General features: G+C 39.0%; 2 protein-coding genes across 3 annotated transcripts in view; both read left to right on the top strand.

Annotated features, from left to right (window-relative positions):
• Positions 1–19,429, top strand: part of PLAA (phospholipase A2 activating protein) — a 29,339-nt gene extending 9,910 nt beyond the window's left edge. Inside the window, exons 7-14 of the mRNA XM_014055074.2 lie at positions 3,572–3,741; positions 4,329–4,486; positions 4,592–4,811; positions 10,988–11,056; positions 12,322–12,393; positions 13,365–13,457; positions 15,592–15,756; positions 18,785–19,429. Coding sequence (XP_013910549.1) covers positions 3,572–3,741; positions 4,329–4,486; positions 4,592–4,811; positions 10,988–11,056; positions 12,322–12,393; positions 13,365–13,457; positions 15,592–15,756; positions 18,785–19,350 — 1,513 coding nt within the window. The 3' untranslated portion in view covers positions 19,351–19,429. The remainder of the gene's footprint in view (positions 1–3,571; positions 3,742–4,328; positions 4,487–4,591; positions 4,812–10,987; positions 11,057–12,321; positions 12,394–13,364; positions 13,458–15,591; positions 15,757–18,784) is intronic.
• A 4,089-nt stretch (positions 19,430–23,518) lies between these two features.
• Positions 23,519–25,048, top strand: part of CAAP1 (caspase activity and apoptosis inhibitor 1) — a 33,586-nt gene continuing 32,056 nt past the window's right edge. Inside the window, exon 1 of one of the 2 annotated variants that reach the window (XM_014055080.2) lies at positions 23,519–24,216. In XM_014055080.2, the coding sequence (XP_013910555.2) occupies positions 24,094–24,216 (123 nt within the window). In that variant the 5' untranslated portion in view covers positions 23,519–24,093. The remainder of the gene's footprint in view (positions 24,217–25,048) is intronic. The other variant, XM_014055081.2, reaches the window with a different exon arrangement.

Raw genomic sequence — 25,048 nt, 5'->3', positions numbered from 1 at the left:
TGGTTGACAGCCGGCATTGGCCGGCAGATGGAATTCGGAGGAGGCCTAATCTGTGGGATCTAATGGGTCTTTGGGAGATAATCGGCAGGAGGTGGTCTCTCAAGTACCCAGGTCCAATACCATGTAGGGCTTTATAAGTGACGACTAGCACCTTGAAGCGTATCCGGAGACCAATAGGCAACCAGTGCAGCTCGCGGAGGATAGCTGTAACGTGGGTGTACCGAGGCGCACCCACAATCGCTCTCGCGGCTGCATTCTGGACCAGCTGAAGTCTCCGAACACTCTTCAAGGGCTGTCCCATGTGGAGCGCGTTGCAGTAGTCCAGTCTTGAGGTCACAAGGGCGTGAGTGACTGTTGTGAGAGCCTCCCGGTTCAGGTAGGGACGCAATTGGTGCACCAGGCGAACCTGGGCAAATGCCCCCCTGGTCACAGCCGACAAATGATGATCTAAGGTCAGCTGTGGATCCAGGAGGACTCCCAAATTGTGAACCCTGTCTGAGGGGCGTATAATTTCACCCCCCAGCCTGAGAGTTGGAGAACATGGCCAATTATTGGGAGGGAAAAACACAAGCCACTCGGTCTTGTCAGGATTGAGAGCAAGTTTGTTTACTCCCATCCAGACCCTGACAGCCTCCAGGCACTGACACATCACGTTAACCGCTTCACTGAGTTGGCACGGGGCGGACAGATACAACTGAGTATCGTCCGCATACTGGTAATATTTTATCCCGTGCCGCCGAATGATCTTACCCAGTGGCTTCATGTAGATGTTAAACAAAAGGGGGGACAGGACCGAACCCTGTGGCACCCCATATTTAAGGGGCCTAGGGGTCGACCTCTGCCCTCCAACCAACACCGACTGAGTCACAGTTTGTCAGAGTCAGCCACTATGGTAAGTTTCCAGTATTCCAAAGCTGACATTTTGAGTTTCAATTGTATTGCATCAGGAGTAGGTGGAATTTATAATATGAAAAGAAATACAGAATCACATTAAATGAGAGTTTAACATACATTAGAGAGCATGTGGATTTAGCAGCAAAGTATCATATGAAACAAAAGACATCACATCATTTTTTCCCCAAGACAACAACTGTTCCCCACCTTTCCCATCACTTGAACAGCAACCTGCTTGACTTTGAGGCAGGAGTTTCATAGCTGGTAATTAAGTTACAGCTTGGGGCCATTCCCTAGGAGTGGTGTTATCTAGCTACTGGCTGTCTCAAGGAAAGGACAGTAATTAAGGGTGTCAGGGCCCTTTTGTGTAGTAATAGAGCGGATGACATGAGGGTAAGGATGATACCTTCAGTGAGGCTCCCTAATAAAATGTACAGATGAAATGTTTGGTGCTGTTCCTAGAGAAGATTATTAGGATGTATGGAGGTAATAGACCAGAGTCTCCAACCTTGGAAGGCTACAGCCTCCAACCTGAGGAATTCTGGGAGTTGAAGTCCACCAAGTCTTAAAGTTGCCAAGTTGGAGGCCTTTGAAATAGACTACTGATGTCCCAACTTGTTTCTCAATAACATCTTCAGGAAGTGATGTGGCTCTCAATAATGTGCTGAATGACGGATGACATAAATTGAAACTGAATCCAAGCAAGATGGAGATGCTCATTATGAGGGACCATAATTCCAGAGAGGTATAAACATGTCTGTTTCGAATGGGATTATCCTCTCCCAGAGGAACAGGTATGCACTCTGGAGGTGCTTCTAGACCCAAATTACTCTCTGGTTTCCCAGATTGATGCAACCACCAGGAATGCCTTTTATCAATTTCAGCTGATATGCCAACTGTGTCCCTTTCTGGAAGAAAATGATGTTAAAACTGTGATGTATGTGCTGGCAGCCGCCAGGCTGTGGGGCTGCCTCTGTATCTAATCTGGAAACTTCAGCTGGTAAAAAGCTCAGCAGCCAGGTTGGTCTGGGAAGACACACAGAGGCCATATTATGCACGGGCTTTAAAGCACTCCAGTTTGATTCTGGGCAAACTCCAAACTATTGATTATTGCCTTTAAAGCCTTCAAGCCATTGGAGAGAATATCCCTTTTCTACGAACTTTTTACTTTTGCAGGGATCATTTGGGGAGGTTCAACTATAGTTGCTATGAGAAGTTCTGGCAATAGACTGGCATTGGACCTTTTCTGTTGCTACCACAGTACTTTCGGAAACACCATATTGAGGGCCCCAATATCTTTAATGTTTTAAAAATTGGTGATTACTTTTAATTACTTTATGTAGCTTACCTGTTTTATTAGGCTTTTAAAAAAAAATTAAGTGTTTGTTTTTGGAATAGAATAGAATAAGAGTTGGAAGGGACCTTGAAGGTCTTCTAGTCTAACCGCCTGCTCTGGCAAGAAACCCTACACCACTTCAGACAAATGGTTATCCAACATCTTCTTAAAAACTTCCAGTGTTGGAGCATTCACAACTTCTGGAGGCAAGTTATTCCACTGATTAATCATTCTAACTATCAGGAAATTTCTCCTTAGTTCTAGGTTGCTTCTCTCCTTGATTTGTTTCCACCCATTGCTTCTTGTCCTACCCTCAGGTGCTTTGGAGAATAGTTTGACTCCCTCCTGAGATATTGGAACACTGCTATCATGTCTCCCTTAATCCTTCTTTTCATTAAACTAGACATACCCAGTTCCTGCAGCCATTCTTCTATGTTTTAGCCTCCAGCCCCCTAATTATCTTTGTTGCTGTTCTCTGCACTCTTTCTAAGTCTCAACATCTTTTTTTACATCGTGGTGAACAAAACTAGATGCAGTATTCCAAGTGTGGCCTTACCAAGCCATTATAAAGTGGTATTAACACGTCATGTGATCTTGATTCTACCCCTCTGTTTATGCAGCCTAGAACTGTGTTGGCTTTTTTTTGGCAGCTGCTGCACACTGCTGGCTCATATTTAAATGGTTGTCCACTAGGATTCCAAGATCCCTCTCACAGTTACTACTATTTTAAATTAGTTTCAGTTGTAAATTGTTGAGAGATTTCAGTGGCCGGCAGAATGGACAATAATTCATAAAGATCAAATTAGTAGTAGGCAGTGTCTACTGATATTTTTTATTATTTGAAAAATACACCTTGCCTGTTAGCCTTCTTCCTTTTCCTTAAGTAACAATAACTCTATAATAGCCATTGATCATCCCAATTTAAAACAGGACCTCCATATTCAAAGGTAATGAACTCTTGATACTGGAGAAAAATTTCTATAGTTGAACCAGTAAAGTTCCTGGAGATATTGTAGCTATTCTGAATTTCACTCTAGTTCAAACTATATTAATGAAATAAGTCATTGAACACATTTTTTATGGATTGTGAAGGTATCCTTCAGCATATCTTTTTGTTTTGTGGCTTTAGTTGGTGTTCATGGAATCTAGTGTTTCCATGTCTTTAAAAAGTAGACTGAAATATTAAAATAAGCCAATCTATGATACGATATTTGGAAAAAAAATCTAAGATAGGGTTTTCTATGAGCTGGACCTTTTAGACACAAACGTAGCAGAAAATGGAAAAGTAATGATGGAAACTACTTTATTGGATAACCAGAACAATTTTTACTCTTCCTTCAGTGATGGAATTATCAGAGTGTTCACAGAGTCTTTGGAGCGCACAGCCAGCCTGGAGGAGATTCGTGCTTTCGAAAATGAGCTTTCTCAAACAACCATTGACTCTAAAACTGGTGACCTAGGGGACATCAATACTGATGACCTTCCTGGTAGAGAACATCTGGATGAACCTGGTATGGCACTGTTGTCTTCTCCTTCTCCCAAAAGTTAAAGCAAAAGTTGAAATAATCTTTAGACTTCAAGAGAACTCCTTCATAAAACTGGAAAAAAATGCAGAAATGTCACTATACAATTAATCTTTAATCCACATTTTACAATGTTTATAACAATAACAGGTAAGAATTTTCACCAATACGAGAGGCAGCATTCTGCAAAGTTCAGAATTTATATCTATTAATCTTGACATCTCGTGGAATCCCTAGTAACCTCAACCCTAATGGAGAAAGGCTGATTTTAGATCAATTTGTAAGCCAAGCTAGTAGGTATATTAGGAAGAGATGACTATAATTTCTTTCAAATCAATTTCAGCAGATTCTCAAGGATTCACCATGACATGATATTTCATACCTCTAAAATTTCAGCATATAAATTCTAATCTTTTAGATTTTGCTAGTAGAGCTTAAGGCAAATTATACATGCTACTATATTTTAGGTTAAGACAAACCTCCCAGAATTACCATATTTTTAATGCAGGAAAACATGTTGGTTGTTAAATTATTTTCTCTGGTAATAAAGAATGTTCTCTTCTATACATTTTAAGGTACAAGAGATGGGCAAACCAGACTTATTAAAGATGATGGAAAAGTTGAAGCCTACCAATGGAGCAGTAGTGAAGGCAGGTGGATCAAAATTGGAGATGTTGTTGGCTCATCTGGAGCCACCCAGCAGACATCTGGAAAAGTTTTGTTTGAAGGAAAGGTAAATCATTTTTTCCTAAATGAATAATGGTTCGGTGTGTTCACCTGTGTGCTTTGAAGGAAAATATAGGAAAATCATTGTTTCTATTTTGACTTCCGTTGAAAGGAATACGACTATGTTTTCACTATTGACGTAAATGAAGGTGGGCCCTCTTATAAGCTGCCGTATAATATTACTGACGATCCATGGCTGACAGCATACAACTTCCTGCAAAAGAATGATCTGAATCCCATGTTCCTGGATCAAGTGGCCAAGTTCATAATAGACAACACCAAAGGGCAAACTCTGGGACGCACAGAGGCTGAGTTTTCAGATCCTTTCACAGGTAAGAAAAAAATTGAACTGCTGGAAGAAGCATGACAGAATATAACTCTTAACACATTTTTATATACCTAATGCAGATCTTGGTATTCTTTTGCTTCAGCCATGTTCAGCCAGCATTAATACGTTCAAATTTCAATCCAGACCTGGCCAAGTAGCGATTTCCTGAAAATAGAGACTTGATGCCTCAAACTTTATAAGATAATATGGTCTTAAACCTGTAATTCTTGATCTTAATCAAATATATTAGCCATTTCACTGCCTCTGTAACTCTAAATATGTGCCTTCCTGAGACTCTACAAAGTGTGTAGTCAGAATTTAGCAGCCAAAAAATTCAATTACATAGATTTTCATAACAAGGGACAAACAAAATGAAAACTAGCATAACATTTTTTATTATAAATTACCCTGTTCTAGATTGATCTAATCAAGCTATACTACCTCTGGTAATAAAACATTGTAAAAGAAAGTGCACTAATGTAAAATATGTTCTTTATGAAATATATAGCGTCCTGGCTAATTAAAACAATCAGATCATAGAAGAGAACATACAAACCAGCATGGCTGCATAAAGAACTCTGACAAATTGAAAGACAAAAAAGTTAAGTATAAAAAGTGGAAAGAGGGGGACATAACTAAGGCAGAATATCAGCAAATAGCCCGAGCCTATAAAGATGAAGTAAGGAAAGCTAAGGCTCACAATGAAGAAAGGCTTATACAAAAGTAAAAAATAACAAAAAAAGCTTCTTCCAACACATTAAAAACAAGAAAAAGGTTAAGGAAACAATTGGTCCATTGCTGGGAGAAAGTGGCAAGAAAGTAACAAGCAACAGGGAGAAAGCAGAACTATTTAACTCATTTTTTACATCTGTCTTTACACAAAGGGATAAAACAGTCCAACCTATCAAAAACAACACCACAAAAATCAGATTAGGAATACAAATTGAAATAGGGAAGAAAATGGTAAGTGAGCACCTGTCTACCCTAGACAAGTTCAAATCATCAGGACTGGACAGATTACACCCCAGGGCTCTGAAGGAACTGGCAGATGAAATCTCAGAACCACTGAACTATACCTTTCAGAGATCCTGGAGCCCCGGGGAACTGCCAGAGGACTGGAAAAGAGCTGATGTGGTTCCCATCTTCAAAAAAGAAAAAGAAAAATAGATCCAGGAAACTATAGACCTATCAGCCTGACCTCAATACCAGGAAAGATTCTGGAAAAGATAATCAAGCAATGAATTAGTGAACACCTAGAAGTAAACAAAGTAATAGCCAAAAGCCAACATGGGTTTGTCAAAAACAGATCATGCCAGACTAATCTTATTGCATTCTTTGGCAAAGTGACAAAATTAGTGGACCAGAGGAATGCTGTCAATATAGTTTACTTGGACCTCAGTAAGGCATTTGATAAAGTAGACCATAACCTACTACTAGATTAAGTAGAAGAATGGGGGTTGGACAGCATCACCACCAGATGGATTTGTAATTGGCTGACCAACCGCACTCAACGTGTAGTCCTCAATGGAACTTCATCTACATGGAGGGAAGTGGAGTACCCCAAGGCTCTGTTTTAGGCCTAGTACTCTTCAACTTCTTCATCAATGATTTGGATGAGGGAATAAATGGGGAACTCATCAAATTTACAGATGACACCAAGATGACACCAAGCTGGCAGGAATAGCCAACACTCCAGAAGGCCGGCTTAAGATACAGAAGGATCTTGACAAACTTGAACATTGGGCACCATCTAATAAAATGAAATTCAATGGTGAAAAAAGTAAGGTTCTACATTTAGGCAAGAAAAATGAAATGCACAGGTACAGTATAGGTGGTACCTTGCTCAATAGTAGTAACTATGAGAGGGATCCTGGAGTCCAGGTGGACAGCCATTTAAATATGAGCCAACTGTGCAGCAGCTGCCAAAAAAGCCAACACAGTTCTAGGCTACATAAACAGAGGGATAGAATCAAGATCACGTGAAGTGTTAATACCACTTTATAATGCGTTGGTAAGGCCACACTTGGAATACTGCATTCAGTTTTGGTCACCACGATGTAGAAAAGATGTGGAGACTCTAGAAAGAGTGCAGAGAAGAGCAACAAAGATGATTAGGGGACTGGAGACTAAAACATGAAGAATGGTTGCTGGAACTGGGTATGTCTAGTTTAATGAAAAGAAGGACTAGGGAAGACATAGCAGTGTTCCAATATCTCAGGGGTTGCCACAAGAAGAGGGAGTCAAACTATTCTCCAAGGCACCTGAGGGTAGAACAAGAAGCAATGGGTGGAAACAGCCCTCCCCTCGCTCCTCGAGTCAGTAGCCGAGCTGGCGGTAAAGTTCCCCAGGCTTATGGTGCTGGGGGTTTTCAACCTGCCTTCGCTCGGTGAACGCTCTGATGGGGCGCAGGAGTTCATGGCTTCCATGACAGCCATGGACTTGACCCAAGAAATCCGGGGTCTGACTCACTCAGCGGGTCACACGCTTGACCTCGTATTCCTCTTGGAGCAGTGAAGACGTGATCTAGATTTGAGGGGCATTGAGATCTTGCCCTTGTCATGGTCTGATCACTTCCTACTGAGGCTTGACTTTCGGAGGCCAATCCCCCACTGTAGGGAGGAGGAACCGACTAGGTGGTTCCGCCCCAGACTCCTGATGGACCCTATGGGATTTCAGACGGCGCTTGGAGAAATACCTGATGCTCTCATCCACAATCCGGTGGAGTCCTTAGTCGCTGCTTGGAATATAGCGGCGGCGGGTGCCCTAAACCGGATTTCGCCTTTACGGCCTCTCCGAGGTAGTGGATCCAGGAGAGCTCCTTGGTTCACCGAGGAACTCCGGGAGATGAAGCACCAAAAGAGACGCCTAGAGCGCCACTGGAGGGCCAGTAACTCTGAGTCAGACCGAGCACTGATGAGAGCCTTTATCAGGACCTATCTCGTGGCAATACGGGCGGCGAAATGTGCATTTTGCCGTTCTTATTGCATCCGCTGAATCGCGCCCAGCCGCCTTGTTTAGAATAACCCGCTCCGTCTTGAAAGGGAGGGATGCGGACGACCCTTTACAAGGTAGAGCTGAGGAATTTGTTCAGTTTCTAACGGATAAAGTCGCTCGGATTCAGACAGATCTGGACTCTAATTGCACGGTACCAGCCGAGGTACCGGGGGAAGGTCTTGAGCAAATTTTATGGAGCGAGTTTCAACTTGTCGCTCCTGAGGAAGTGGACAAGGCCATGGGAGCGGTGAGTGCCTCCACCTGTATACTGGACCCGTGCCCCTCCTGGCTGGTCTCGACCAGCAGGGAGGTGACACGTGGCTGGATCCAGACGATAGTTAACACCTCTCTCCGGGAGGGGTCCTTCCCGCACCTCCTAAAGGATCGGTGGTGAGACCCCTCCTGAAGAAACCCTCTCTGGATCCAGCCATTTTGAGTAACTATCGTCCAGTCTCCAACCTCCCCTTTGTAGGGAAGGTTGTTGAGAAAGTGGTGGCCTTTCAACTCCGACGGTCCTTGGATGAAACCGATTATCTGGATTCCTTTCAGTCCAGTTTCAGGCCTGGTTACAGCACGGAAACTGCTTTGGTTGTGTTGATCGATGATCTCTGGCGAGCCAGGGATAGGGGTCACTCCTCTATCCTTGTGCTTCTTGACCTCTCAGCGGCCTTCGATACCATCGACCATGGTATCCTTCTGCAACGGTTGTGGGAGGTGGGAGTGGGAGGCACCGTTTTTCGGTGGTTCTTCTACCTCTCGGACAGGTTGCAGTCGGTGTTGGTCGGAAGGCAGAGATCAACCCCTAGGCCCCTCAATTACGGGGTGCCGCAGGGTTTGGTCCTTCCCCCCTCCTATTTAACATCTACATGAAGCCGCTGGGTGAGATCATACGTCGGCACGGGATTAAATATCATCAATATGCGGACAATACACAGCTGTATCTGTCCGCCCCCTGCCAACTCAGTGAAGCGGTAGAAGTGATGTGCCAGTGCCTGGAGGCTGTCAGGGTCTGGATGGGAGTAAACAAAGTTGCTCTCAATCCTGACAAGACCGAGTGGCTTGTGTTTTTCCATCCCAATAATTGGCCATGTTCTCCAACTCTCAGGCTGGGGGGTGAAATTATACGCCCCTCAGAGAGAGCTCACAATTTGGGAGTCCTCCTGGATCCGCAGCTGACTCTAGAACATCATCTGTCGGCTGTGACCAGGGGGGCCTTTGCCCAGGTTCGCCTGGTGCACCAATTGCGACCCTATCTGGACCAGGAGGCCCTTCGGATAGTCACTCATGCCCTCGTCACCTCAAGACTGGATTACTGTAACACGCTCTACATGGGGCTGCCCTTGAAGAGTGTTCAGCTTGTCCAGAATGCAGCCGCGCGAGCGATTGTTTGTGCACCTCAGTACACCCACGTTAACCTATCCTCCGCGAGCTGCACTGGCTTCCCATTGGTCTCCGTACACGCTTCAAGGTGCTAGTCGTTACTTTTAAAGCCCTACATGGTATCGGATCTGGTTACCTGAGAGACCGCCTCCTGCTAGTCACCTCCCAAAAACCTATTAGATCCCACAGACTAGGCCTCCTCCGGATTCCATCTGCCGGCCAATGTCGGCTGGTGACTCCACGGGGGAGGGCCTTCTCTGTGGCTGCTCCGGCCCTATGGAACGATCTCTCCGTTGAGATCCGGACCCTTACTACCCTTCCGGCCTTCAACTAAGCAACTAAGACCTGGCTGTTCCAGCAGGCCTGGGGCTGTTGAATTATCTAGCCCCATCCGATGTTATGACTGTTGCTGAATTTTTAATCGTTGTTTTTATTTTTGTACCCCCTTCCCTTTCTTATTGTTAGCCACCCTGAGTCTCTCGGGAGTAGGGCAGCATACAAGCTAAATAAACTTAACCTAACCTAACTAATCAAAGAGAAAAGCAACTTAGAACTGAGGAGAAATTTCCTGACAGTTAGAACAATTAATCAGTGGAATAATTTGCCTCCAGAAGTTGTGAATGCCCCAACACTGGAAGTCTTTAAGAAGATGTTGGATAGCCATTTGTCTGGAATGGTATAGGGTTTCCTGCCTAGCCAGGGGGTTGGACTAGAAGACCTCCAAGTTCCCTTCCAATTCTGCTGTTGTATTGTATTGTATTAAGATTCTCATCCAAGACACCAATGAAAATAATATTTTGGACATATTGTGCATGAAGATCCTGCTCTCGTGAAGTTTATGATGCTGGCATGAGAAAAAGCTGATGACCCGCAGCAAGTGGAATTAAGGGAGTGATAAGATGCTTCATTGGAAGGCCTGAAGGTCATGTTGAAGATAGACCATCTCAAAGAAAGTTTATCTGTGTGGCCATTAAGAATTGATGCTAGCTTGGGATAGAAATGATAAATTAACAATGTCCACTGCATACAAAGAAAATCTTTATAAAATGTTTTATAGTGGCATTTTCCGCCCTCAAGGTTAGCAAAGATATTTAAGGATAAATCTGCAGAATGTTAGAAATGCCATCAGACACCTGGTTCATAAGTGGTAGACATGTCAAAAAGCAAACAAATATTGGACAAAAATACATACATGGCTGGAAAAAATGATAAAACAACATATAGATTTGAAACCAGACACATTTTTGTTGGGCATTTTACCAGACGAGTACAACAAAGTGAATGTATATTTGATTTTACATGTAGTGACTGCAGCTAGAATAGTATTTGCACACCAATGGGAAAGTGAAGAGATTCCAACAGATGAAGATGTGATTAGAAAAATATTAGAATGTGCAGAAATGGATAAGCTAACATTTACAATTAAGGGGAAAAAGAAACTGAATATTTCTTGACTTGGGACTTATTTTATCAATGGCTAGCTGATAAAAACAGGAGCTAGAAACAGGGATATATATGGGAGGATTAGTGATGTAAGGAAGGTATGCTAACTTGGTTAAACAAATATGGGGATTGTTATTAATATTATTACAATTGATATTAATGCAATGAATATTGTTATAAACACTTGTATTATTATTTCTTAAAATGGTTTGTACCCAGACAACACACTGTTCAATTGAAATTGTAATTTTTGTATGTTATAAAATAAAATACTTATTACAAAAAAAAAAAAGAATTGATGTTAGCTTGGTAGTGTATGATCAATCATTCAATATGATAATGACCTCATTCTTCTTTTCACAGGCAGTGGTCGCTATGTTCCTGGTTCTTCCTCAGAATCTAATGAAAGACTTGCCACAGACCCATTTACAGGTATGACTTCTCTGAAAAATGATTCACAATATGAAAAATACAGTGTTGACTTCATGCATTTAGAGTCAGACAAATGTTCCCGACAAGAGATTATACTACTAAATGTGTGCATATATGTATATAATTTGAGCAGCTGAAACCCATCCTAATAAAGCAGTGTTTTATACCTTCAGATGCAACTTAATGTAATTGAAACCAGAAAAGATAATGGATTATATTTTGTCCTCATATTTATGAATAATGTATATTCAGCTTAAAAATGTAGATAGAAATGTGCCAGGAACCAGTGTTTTCAGACATATGTATAAGTTACACATGGTACATTAGGTATAATGTTTAGATATTTATTATTTATTGATTGATTATTTCTATTTATTTAGCTGTTCATCTCAAATATATTACTCTGGGCAGCTTACAAATGAAAAAGCAATATAAAAGACCAAAAACAATATAAGAAAAATAAAAGCAATGCAAAAAACCATGCAACCAAATTCATAGCTACAGTAATCTTAACATCCATCAATAATAATGATCACAGCACAAGTTTTACCACATTCCTGAGTCCCCAGGCAGAACTACATTTTCAGGGCCAGAAATCAATCTGATTTCCAGGGGATGATGTCCCAAAGGGTGGGAGCCACAAGCTTTTCTAAATCGCTCAAACCTTATGAGGTCTCGTATAGATCCTGGAAGATTTTAGTAAATTCTTGGCTGTTTTTTCAGCTTTTAAATTTAATTAGGTTCTTGACAGCCATCTAGTGGCATTACTGTCATTTTGCTTACCAATAGGTGTACTAACTAGGCTATAAATCTAGTATTAACCCAGAGAATGAGAATTGTTTGACGCTGTTCTTTTTTGTTGTTGCTGCAACTTGCTTTGTTTTCACTTCGTACCTCTTTCATTTATATCAGTCAATAGGGTTTTCCTTATGTTATTCAGAAATTACCACCAGTTGGTGGTATTATTTGTTTTATTTTTATCCCGTCTTAATTATTTTTTATAAATAAGGCGGTGATTACAGTATACCTAGTAATCCTTCCTCTTCCTATTTTCCTGATAGCAACAATCCTGCGAGGTAAGTTGGGCTGAGGGATGGACTAGAACTCATAGTCTCGAAAGTACAACAAACTTAGGTGACTATATTAAGAATGAAATATGGATTTGATTTTGTTTTCATCAAAATTGAATGTCTATATAAGCTTATATTATAATGTCTATGTAAGCTTTGTGAATATACCTTTGTTACTGCTGTTTTATTTTTAAGGTACTGGTCGTTACGTCCCAGGTGCTACCCCTGATCTTTCAACGCCTCAAAGTGGAACTCATCCATTTCCAGGTAAGTGGACAGGTTTTCACAGTTAAGAGAGTAACTTGTATTCATTATTCTCTTCCTTATTTGTTACAGTCAACAAATACAACAATTTCTTTGTTGTCATTTACCTATTTGGCTACCTTTTTATAACTAGAATCACTGCTAAGCTTTCACTGAATAAATCATATTTCATATAAATCATTTTTTATTTTACAGTTTCTCCAGGCTTTGAAATATTATTGGCCTTTTAAAAGAATATATTGAGACGGGTACCTATATTATGGTACAACTGGCTTCATTCATTGTTATAAAGATAGTTTACAAACCACAGCAGTCGGATTTGCATTACATGTTAAACCTGAACTTGAGAAACCACATTGCTTTCAGCAGTGTGTCAATCATATTAAAGAATTTGGGACATTATTATTATCTATTCACAGCAGTGTGAAATCACAGCTGCCAGTTCTTCAGCTGATACTAGCTTTCATATGCATCAAATTCTTCCCAAGAACTTGGGAAGAATCAGTGTATTGTTTATTTATATCCCACCTTTGATATATTTATAAATCTCAAGGCGGTGAACATACCTCATACTCTTTCCTTCTATATTCTTCACAATAACCACACTGTGAGGTAGGTTGAGGTGATAAAGAGTGACTGTCTCAAAGTCATCCAGCTGGCTTTTCAGCCTAAGGTGGAATTAGAGCTTATAGTCTAGTTTTGATAATTTTCCTCCATGAAGAAGTATTCATGTTGTTTTGATTCATTCGCTTAATTGAGTTCTGTTTATCTAGTTTTAGGAGAAAATGTGGAGAATAGATTACATTTTAGGTCATTTTTCTTGCAATACTGAAAATTCAAAAAGGTTCAGAAACCTTTAAGTACCCGTGTGGTTGGCAATCGAGTAATTTACTCTTCATTCAGTATATCAGCAATAAACTGGTTCTCTGCTAAATTGGCTGGCAATCTCTCCTCTTTTTACCTTTATTCTTTAGGGGCCAAATCAGTGGTAGCTAACACTGAAAATATTTACTTTCCAAAGAAAGAAGCTGTTACATTTGATCAGGCCAACCCTTCATTAATACTGGGTGAGTATATTTGTAATGACTTCTTCAACATGCAAAAAGGATATTTTTCTGGCATATTAGTCTTGAAAAAATATTTTAATCCTTTGGTACTTACCATACAAACGTCTTCACTTTAATCTATAGTCTGAGTATAAATATAGAAAGAGAATTTATGTTTTTAATAGAACGAAGCTGCTATTTGCTTCTCATAAAGAATTGCAGTTCAGTTTTTTTCAAGCGTTTCCGTTTCCCCAAAAATGCTCCTATTGGAGAAAATGTTGGACTGGAGTAATGCTAAATTTGTTGTGTTTACTTTTTTTGTCTTTTTGATAAGCCATCAGGCATAATCTTCCCTGGGTAACCGTTTTGTTATCAGACCGAACATTAAAAGCACTGCCTGCTTTCTCCTCTCTACATAGCTGAAGACATTGTAAGAGGAGGGCAGTGTTAATCCATGGTGGCAAAAATAAAATAAAATTCCAAAGGAGCAGCTTTTCTGACTACCAAATTTTATGCAAAGAGAAAAGCTTTTGTGAGTTGCACTTACTTCATCAGATGCCTAGAATGTTTAAGTTTTTATCCCACCTTTTTTAAACATATAACTCAAGCCGGAAAACTTACCTAAAACTCCTCCCTGCTGTTTTCCTCACAACAACATTCCTATGAGGGGTATTGGGTTGAAAGAGAGTGCTTGGCTGAAAGTTAGCCAGACCTCTTGCCTTAGGCAAGTCTAGAACTCATGGTCTCCTGGTTTCTAACCTACTGCCTTAAACACTGTACTAAACTGGTTTTCTGTGCAATATCTGTGTAAAGTGAGCTGCAACTCTTGAAAGTTTGTCTCTCTTAATAAAATCTAGTTGAAAAGGTGCCACCATACTCCTTCTGAAGCACAGCTGAAATATTTGCCAAAGGGTGCACATGATGAGCTACAATTAAATGGATTCTTATGTGCCAACCAATACAATATAAACCATTTTGTTCATTAAAGCTAATTAATTTTATGTTACCACATGAATAGCATTAAATTATTGCAGAAAATAGTTTAAACAGTCTTCTGAAATAAATCTAAATCAGCCAGCTCATGATACCTTCTCTGACACAACAAGGTGGAGCATCTATTTGCTACATCATCACAACTTAGATTGTAGATTTGATATATCAGTTATATTTGTTAATGGTAAAAAAAACTGATTTTCAAAAGCTGTCAATAGTTTATTATTTATTACTTCCCTGATCTTATAACCGTTCTTAGTTTCCAAAATGTTCATAAGATGTTCTAAATTAAGAATGGATCTAGAGTTTTGAGATAGTGGAAAGTATCTGGAGGCTACAATACCAAAGTCTGATGATACTAACGTTTTATGAAGTTATTTTCAAGGACCCTGGATTTCAAAAAGTGTTGCATTGAAAGGCATATCGTTAGTTCAATAATCACTTTTTATTTCAGTTTTTGACCAGCATAATTTATTATCCCAGTAGAGACTGTCTTGACTAACAGTAACTTTGTCCATATCCTTGTAAGATCCTTGCTGGTACTTGGGAACCCAAAGCATGTGATTCTACCAATATTTAATGCAAGTTTAAAGCAATTATAAATCTTCTTCAATTATGTTTCATAATTTTTCACTTGTACTTTAATCTTAAATATATCTGTTTGAAAATATTTTCTACTGGGTCTTATTTTCCCTGGTAAGTATGCCTGGGACTATAGCTTCTACATAACACCTGACAATTTATAAGCTATTTTGGAATAGAAACTGATAGACTGTAGATACATTACTATTCCATGTCTACAGCAATTTTATTGCTTGTGAGCATTTTTGTAGTATGTAGAGATTATTAAAATTACATCTAATTTGAACATAACAATCAAAAAGCCGAAAAATCATGCATGGATGAAGTATGGTGGCTTTGTCTCTAGGCTATCTCAGTTTAAACTTTTTTTGAAAGTTGGTAAAATGTGTTTTATAAAATGAAATTCATTAATTTATATAATAAATGCACACTGGTTGATGTTAAAATGGTCACACCAGATTGAATTTGATCCATTCAGTAGTTACAAGAAAAATAATGCAGTATTTTTATAACAAGGAATTAAATGCATTGTAGAGATAAATGGAAACTCATTTCAAATTATTTCACATCTCCCATGTAGGTAAGATGAAAGAACTAAATGGAGATGTGCCTGAAGAACAACAGTTAACTGAAGATGATCTAGATGTTTTAGAAAAGATGCTATCTATAATATGCAGTGTGACTATGGAAACACCCACACGAGAACAGCTGAAAACTTTGTGGAAAGCGATTAACTGGCCAAATGGTATGCAGTAATTGTTGAGGACAGATCTCACAAATTATATGGACTAAAGGCAGTGTCTTAATACATCCTTTTAAGTAAGCCATTTTTATCCCACACTTACCTTAGATCGGTACACGCCATATTTAAAGTTGAGAATTTTTTGTATAGCTACATACATATTCAACATGCTGTTTCCTTTTGGAGTAAGCAACATTATGCGAAGTATAAAAAGGGAATAAAAATAATATGCAAAAGAAATTCAAAGCATGAGAAAGGAGAAAAAAAATCTAGCTAAAGCTACTTTACCCTAAAGCCATTCATTTCATCCCTCCACATCTTCCTGTCCTTACAAACCATCCTTGTTTCTATATCATATGCTGATTCATACCTTGTTTTTTTTCCCCTTTTAAAATTCTTAGTTCTCTCTTTTGGAGGATGTGATCTCCATCCAATCATAATTGTTTCAGTCTTCTCCTTCTTCACAACTCTTTCTCTATTCATAATATTTACAGAAAGCCCAAATATATAAACTCTAAGCAGTGTAGATGTAAGCAACAATTAAAATCTCCCTTACGTTGCATAAAATGCCTCTCAGAATCTTCATCGTGAACCAAATTTTAAATAAGAATGGATTAAAATACTTCCTAAAACATTGGAGTGATAGAAGTCATGCATGTCTCCAAGGGCTGCTGTTACATATGTACAGATATAATTACCAAAGAATGTGGCCTTCTGGTCTTTCCAGAATTGGAACCTTCAGCAAGCCTCCCATAGATGGTCATCCTTAGCAGATAATTCTGCTAAATGGGACTCTATTATAATTGATGTTCCTGGTTAGAAATATGGCCACTACCTTCTATACAAGTTATATCTTCCAAGCCCTTGTATTTAAAGGCAGCCCCATGTAGAATGCATTGCAGGTTCCATTTATGATGATCAAGACAGGAGTTACAGTTGCTGAGACTTCCTTGTCCAGGTAGGTTTGTAGCTGATGTATCTGTTAGAGCTGGGCCTCCTGGCCATGATTTCCACCATTTGCTCCAGCTGGAACCACAAATCCAGGAACCCCTCCTTCCTCAAAAACTAGTTTCATCAGGGCTATTCAATCCCATCCTAGAGCAACTACAGCAGAATGTTTCTGATAGAGTTTAAATCTTACTTTCAGATGAGGATGAATACCAGCTACATAGAAATGTGAATTGCCTTAGGAATTCTCATGAAGCGATATAAACTTTTATAATGCATATTTTTTAATATTTGATTATAGCCCTCAAATAACAGTGGGTGCCATAAACTTTCTTAGAAATTAAGAATGGTGGTAGTTGTAGCACAGTGTTTTGCTTGGACTATTCTGATAAACGGGTACTTTTATTATTCATTATTCATATTCACATAGTTGCCACTGTGTGAATATGCAGGTCTTTGCATAAGTCTTTCCATTTTGTAGAATTGCTTGACAAAATTCATGGTATAGCTATCAATGAAGAAAAATACGGAATCCGTGTACTAGAACTAACTAAAAGCTGGAAGTTCAGCTTGGATATGTAGTCTGACTAATTGAAAATGCACACAGTGAACGCATGTTTATGTTTAGATAATGCGAGTAATTGTTTTCCTCTAGAAAAAAACATATTTGGGGCCTTTTCTTTATGATTTCTAAGGTTAGGGTAATTAAAAAGAAAAAGAAAAAGAAAAAAACAGCAGTGGCATATTTATTTTTGTCAAGAAAATTATATGAATACATTCTTAAGGCTACTAGGATGTAGGTTTCACTTACAAGAATGATTTTAATGAATTGCTAGTTTGCTTTCCATTTCTTGCCTAATCGTGTATCCAGTTTTGTAGTTCTCTCTATCTTCTAAGAGCTTCCTTCTCGTGAATAGTTTTGTTTAGGAAATTCATGCAGCTGCCCATCTTCCAAAATGTTACTGTTGTTATAAACAGTTGCTTGTTGTTGCAATCAGTTGTTGGACAATTTAGAAAGCTGGAGGCATAACCCATTTTCTGTAGGCAAGAATGAGCATATTAGCGAATTAGTTGGTGGTGGGTTGACATTCTCAGATTTTCCATTGCTGATATTTATTTGAGAAGAAATATGTTTTAAGAATGGAAAGGAACAGTAAAGTTCCGAGGGTTATGATGAAATATCCATTCTGGGCTTTTTAGCTCACATTTAAGTCATTTTTCAGAATTGTCTAATTTTCAAGTGAATGAAAGTAAATATACGTGTCCCAGGATAATGTTGCAGGATCCAATCTGAGTTGGTCACCAGAGCCAAAGGTTTATTCTTCCAAGCTTTTGGGCTCGTGCTGGAACCCATCCTCAGGGAACTTAGTATACTGCTATATCATCTTACAGATAGGTTAACCTAGATTTTCATAATATGCTATATTCAGTCCATTGTTGAAAATGTTGTGACTTTGATATTAGTACAAGGATCTATAGATTAATTTCTGGTTAGCCAACTATCTTACTTATTAAATTCAAGTCTCCTACAAGTTGAGCTTGATTCCTGTTGACTTCATGAAGACATGCCTAATTTATTTGGTAACAGTACAGAAGTGGTTTGCCAGAGCTTTATTATGGAATATTTCTTAATTTCCCAGCCTAATTTACAGCATAGTGTTTCCTTAATAACTCTCCTAACCAATAAGACTTAGATTCAGAGTATGTATGGATACTACTTAACGGAGATTCTATGGGCATACCACATGTATTTCAAACCATTGCTTCCCTTTTATATCCAGATTGCTGAATAGATTTCCAGTTAGGTTTGGTGCTGCTTAGCTTCTGAGCCTAAACATGGTCATCAGCCTAAACATTCTAAACGGAGTCCCTGTGTATAAGTTCATTTTAATATCCATAAGGTTTAGTTTTTTGATTTTTGCCAGTGGAAATATGAAATGTATTCCTGAGAAAACCATTTCATTTCTAACCTTGGGTGACTTAATTCTGCTCAGCTATTGGAATAGTGAGAGCTACCAATTTACTGACAGAATGTACAATGTAATAGAAAAACCATTAACTGCTTCTGTATTTCTGTTTTTAGATTTTGTCTTTCCAGCACTAGATATTCTTCGATTAGCAATCAGGCATCCCAGCGTGAACGAAAGCTTCTGTGGCGAAAAGGATGGCCTTCAGTTCTGCAGTCATCTCATCAAATTCCTGAACACTGGAGGAAAGCAAGCCAACCAGATGCTGGCTCTGCGAATTTTATGCAATTGTTTTATTCACCCAGTTGGCCAAAAGCTCATGATGGCACAGGGGGACTCCATAATGTCACAAGCAATAGAACTGAAGCTGAGCAGCAATAAGAACATTCACATTGCACTGGCTACGTTGGCTTTAAACTATGCCATTTGTCTACATAAGAGTAACAACATTGAAGGCAAAGCTCAGTGTTTATCAGTGATCAGCACAGTCATAGAGGTAGTGCAAGACCTTGAAGCTGTTTTTAGATTGCTTGTGGCTCTTGGGACATTGATCAGTGATGATTCAAATGCTGTACAATTAGCCAAGTCCCTAGGAGTCGATTCTCAAATTAAAAAGTATTCCTCTGTATCAGAACCAGCTAAAGTAAATGAATGCTGTAGATTTGTTCTTAATTTGATGTAAACCCCTCCCTTAAAAAAACACTTGGGAGTCTAGGACTATATCAAAGATACCCATTTTCGTATTTTACAAAAAAAAAGAATATTGTGGGCAAACTCTCTGGAAGTGAAATGATCTGAATAAAAAAATTTTTGCACTGATTTTAAAAGTGTTTTTCTTCAAAGCTGTTAAGTGTGTGCTTATTTTAAAGATAATTTTAGTAGCTTCTCCCCTTGATTAACTTTCATACATTGCTTTTTGTCCTACCTTCTGGTGCTTTGGAGAATAAAGAAATCTTGACTCATTGACATATGACACATTTACTGTTGCTTTTCATCAGGCAGAAATCACTTGCAAAATGGATTCTTGTTTCATCGAGTGCCTCCATTTTGGTAAAACCATCTAGAATCTATTTGTATCTGGGATTAGATCCACAGGGCTGCAAAGAAGAGGGGACTGAAAAGTTCTCTTGAGCAAGCAGAAATTTTCTCACTATCGACTGAAAGAGCTGGAAGGAAAAGTTAACTACATTTAAGTTTTCTATTTTGGAAGAAATTCCAGCAATGTGTTGATATTAGTTCCTTGCTTATTCTGTGAGCTTTTACATTGCATAACACTACTAATAGTGGTTTTGATTCTTTATGAAACTGGGGATATACCAGAAAGTAGACTTCCCACATACAGAAGATGTATTTTTAACCACTGTTCCAGAAAAATCCAGCATACAAGGAAATAAGTATTTTGTATTTCCAGGTGTACTGTGCTCTTTTTCATTTTGGTTGTTTTTCTATAGAATGTTTCTTCAGAATACATATAGTTCTATCTTCCTCTGAATTTAGTGATAACCTTCCCAGTGTTGAGTGCAGTGTTATCTTCAGCCAGCCAGATTTGCAAGAATAATGCTACAAAGTATGAGCTGTCTCATTCATATTGATGAAATGCTCATTCTAAAGTCTAAGCCCTTATACCTAAATGTCAGCATTATTTCTTAGTTCCTTATCATAAACATGCAGCTCCCATGCTTATCATTTCTTGTGGATTTAGAAATGCAGCTGCAATGCTAAATATGCAAATAATTATTTCCATTCTGAATGTTCTCAATTTATTTTGGGAAGTTTCGTTTATAGGAGGTGGTTTCTTATTGAAATGGAAATTACAAGTAAATTTTGTGTGAGACCTATCAAGTTTCAAAATCAAAGTCTGAATATCATATTTAACAGGGTTAATAAGATATTCAAACTTTCATATATCCTGCTAAGACATAAACAGATTGCAAACTACAGAGAAAATGCATCAAACTATTATCTACTCTAGCATAAAAAGTAGCCCCAGCCATTATGACTTAGTGTAGGAATACAGTAATTCCTATGTTGTTTTTGCCTCCCTGTACTCAACCCCCAAATCATTCTACCTTATGAATGTGATATATTTGAAACAACCAAATTGACTAATTCTGATCACAATGAACAAGACCCTAGTTTAAAAATTATGTGAGTGGGTGTCAGAGGGGTCCTTGGTGCTCTCTGAACTTGGTTGTTTTCTTATAGATGTTTCATTACCCAAACTAGGTAAACATCATCTGTGCTTATCATCACTGGGAATCTATACACTTCCGTAAATTATGGAGAGTTTCCTTAGACTCAGTGTGGTATGAAAGGAGTGTTCTCAAACTTTTCTGTCTTAGATTTGGTGCGTATATGCAAAACAATCAGAATGCCATTGGTTAAGTTTGAGTAACAAATAATATCTTAGCATCAGATATTAATCAATAATTGGTTTTGTTTGCCTAACACAGCTGAGACCATTCAAAGTTATGGAAATAGCAAAAATGTGACTGGTCCAGCATACACATATCTTACTGCTTTAGATGGTTGTAGCTCTTCTCTATTGCTTTATACAGTTACCAGATGATGATGAAGATGGGACCTCTGATTCTAAAAATCATAGACATAAAAGATGAACACATTACAATCACCTCTCTTCTTTTTAAGAGACTGTTGGTATAGCTATCTTTCTGTTTCTATAGTTAAAGTACAAATGTTTGCTTTGTATTGCTATGAAATTGCCCTATTGCCTTGCTATCAGTTCCACATTCAAAATGTTTCAATATTCTCTGCAAATAGTTTTAGAAAGCTGCTAGGATCAAGAGAGAACATTTGCAGGCAGATGTTTTGGCTTTAAAAGCAGAATAGATTTCCTCTCCTTGAAGGGCCAAAGTAACTATTTGTAAACCTGGCAGATGCATTCCTCCAACCCTATCAAAATATTTGAATGCTGCATTCCCCTACAAGAAATGAGCAGAAAACATAGATATAGTTAAAATCATGGGTATTCTGTTAAACAATATTGAAAAGGTAAAGGTTTGCCCTAGCCCAGTGATGGCGAACCTTTTAGGCACCGAATGCCCAAACTGCGCACATGCACATGCCCAAACTGAAAGGTGTACACATGTGTATGAATGCATGTGCATGAATGTGCATGCACAAAAATGCATGTGCGTGAACAGGCACATTTGTGGACAGGCGCATGTGCAGACAGGCACGCATGCGCAGCCGAGACCTAAAGAGGTAAGATCTTTCATGAGCTTCTGTTTTGTCATTTGCAGAGAAACAAACTTCCAAAAGAAATGCCGCAGAGATCAGACCTGGGGCGATGGCGCACATGCCAGCAGAAGGGCTCTGCATGCCACCTCTGGCACACATGCCATAGGTTTGCCATTACCGCCCTAGCCAGTCATGTCTGACTCTAGGGAGTGGTGCTCATCTCCATTTCCTAGTTCCTTCAGCCAGCATTGTTTGAAGACACTTCCATGGTCATATGGCTGGCACTGACTATACATTGAGGCACACGGAGCACCGTTACCTTCCTACCAAAATGGTACCTATTTATCTACTTGCGTTTGAATGTTGTTGAATTGCTAGGTTATTGGGAGCTTGGACAAGAACAGGAACTGACCATGTCACATGGTACTTGGGTCTCAAAGTGCCAAACGTCTGGTCAACAAGCCAACCTCTTAACCATTGGGCCAATAAAAAAAGGTGCAGTCATGAATCTTTTTACAAATATTTTTCTCAAAAATGAGCGATTCTCATACAGTATTTATACTGAAAGGAAATACCTTTACATTTGTGTTTTCAATTATGCAACAGGTACAAATAACAGATCTGATTCTGAGCATGGTGGTCATAGATTCAAATACTGTTAGACTGGAACCACCGAAATTCATAGATCACAATTGTGATCGACCAAATCATACAAATTGTAGAATCCTACTTTTCATAATACCAACATTGTGCAAATATATAAATCAAAGCGAAGACATTCATAAAATTTTATATTTTACAGGGGAACACACAAATGTCAGATTTCATAATATATGTTCATGATTAATAACGGACTTTAAAAGATCAGTTGTTAGATGAGACATTGGGAAAAATTAATCATCCATGATTGTGAAGGTACATAAATCAGATTTGTCCAAGGGAGTGTATATAATAACCAAGGATCTATTTTTGGTTTCACTGGGCCCCCAAACCTCAGTCTGACCTACAAAATCTCTTGTTTTTGCCATTATTTTTATACTGCTTCCACATAAAACTACCATCAACTCACAGAATATATTTGAATGCGTGAAATAATTCATGCTCTGTCACCATGAAATTGCCCCAAGGAAGAATATTTGTTTTCACTAAATGAGTCAAATCAACTTTGACACAGGGTTTTTGTTGATTGCCCTCAACTGGACATAAACACAAGAAGATATCCATTTGCAGTAAATGCATGAATTCTTAAAAATGTCAGCCTTTTATATATTTGGATGGTTCCGTGAAGAGCAGAGTGTATTAATGTTTGAAGGCTATCATATTACCAAAGTTATTAACCTGCATTTTTCTTTAGACACTCTATCTAGGCTGTCCTTTTCATGTAAATGGTACAACTGCTTATTTCAGATCCTCCAAAAATATCTCTGCTTATTATCAAATGCTGGCATTTATTCTTTTTACTTGTATGATAACCAATGAGCCTGAGAATTTAGGCTGAATTAGAGTACTGGCAGCAACCTGAGCAATGTTTGTTGAAGCTGGAATAGTTTTAAGATCAGTTTTGGACTGATAATACAGGTAGTCCTCAATTTATAACTGCAATTGAGCCCAAAATTTCTGCTGCTAAGTGAGATATTTATTAAGTGAGTTTTGCTCCATTTTAGGACTTTTCTTGCCACTGAAGTGAATCACTGATGTTGAGTTAGTAACACGATTGTTAAGTGAATCTGGCTTCCCCATTGACCTTGCTTGTCAGAAAGTTGCAAAAGGGGATTACATAAACCCAAGACACTGCAACCGTCATAAACATGAGTCAGTTGCCAAGTGTCTGAATTTTGATCCCATGGCCATTGAGATGCTGAAATGACCATGTGTGTGAAAAATGATTCATGTCACTTTTTTCAGTGCCGTTGTAACTTCGATCACGTTGTAACTCTTGTACGTCGAGGACTACCTGTAACGTACCGTACATGAAGGACCAATAACAATAACAAAAAAACCCTCTGCCAATTGCTTCCAAATAAAAGATGCTTCTTTCTCTTTCTCTATAGGATTTTCTATCTCTAGGACGAAAAAGTCGCAAAATGACGTAATCAAGCTGCGACAGTGGTCCAGCTGAGTGTAACGCTGATCACCGCCAGTCGCGAGACGGCTGTTTGATGTGGTTATTTTATATTTCAAGACGCTTTAAAGGAACTGCCACCGTCTCGTGGTGGCGGACGCCATGACGGGCCGTAAATTCTCTAAAGAGAAGAAGCGACATCGTTCCCGTTTAAGCGGCCCAGAGGAAGGAGGTGGTAGCGAAAGAAAACGGCGGAGCACTGAGGCAACCCGCGGCCTTCCGGAGGTATCTTTAACAGCCAGTCAGCCTTGCGAGGGAAGAGCGGCTGAATTGCGCAGGCGCAGAGTAAAGTTACAGAGTCACTTGACAAGAAAGTGCAGCTTCAGCCTGTTCCCTTCGCGCGCCTGTTTTGGCGGGATAATGGCTGTCTTCTTTTTAACTCTTAAAACTCGTATCGCATAAAATAATGGGTCGCAAAAAGAGAGAGAGAGAGAGAGAGAGAGAGAGAGAGAGCAGAGAAGCCACTGAGGGAAAATGCGTACCTTAATTCAATCAAATCAAAAGTGGGGTGGTAATGAAGTTAGCTCACCTCATCAATGTATATGTATATCTTTTAATAGCATTTCTTATTCAGAAAAGGTGCTGCCCTTTCTCTGGAAATCTGGCAAGTAGTAGCACCTTTTCTGAGTAAGAAATGTGATTAAATGCTGTTAACGTTTCTAAACTGTCCATATGTTGGATGAACCCATAAGATTGGTTGAGGAAGGTAAATTCTAGTTAAGTGAGCAAATATGCTTAGGGAAAACCTTCGTTGCCATTAACATGCAAGCTACTTTATTCTCTGGAACTTAACAGGGCAAAGTATTTTTAGAAATTACTTAAAATATTAAGAAGCTGAACTGGGCCATCTTAGAAGGGAAATTAGTGCTTTCTTGTTACACAGAAGCGAGAGTGTTAGGTGCATAGAGTAGAAAGGAATGTAAAGACAAATGTTAAGACTCATAACAGAGATAAAGTATGCCAATTAGAACATGAGAAATTTGGCTATTTTTTCTCTCCCTCCCTCCATCTCCTATGCCACTCATCTCATCTAGATGATTATTAGGAAAATAAAACT

Source organism: Thamnophis sirtalis, unplaced genomic scaffold (genome assembly GCF_051295495.1).
Source record: "Thamnophis sirtalis isolate CommonGarterSnake01/CBP01778 unplaced genomic scaffold, rThaSir2_p1.2 scaffold_5, whole genome shotgun sequence".
Classification (NCBI taxonomy): Eukaryota; Metazoa; Chordata; class Lepidosauria; order Squamata; family Natricidae; genus Thamnophis; species Thamnophis sirtalis.
This window is presented reverse-complemented; position numbering and strand designations above follow the sequence as displayed.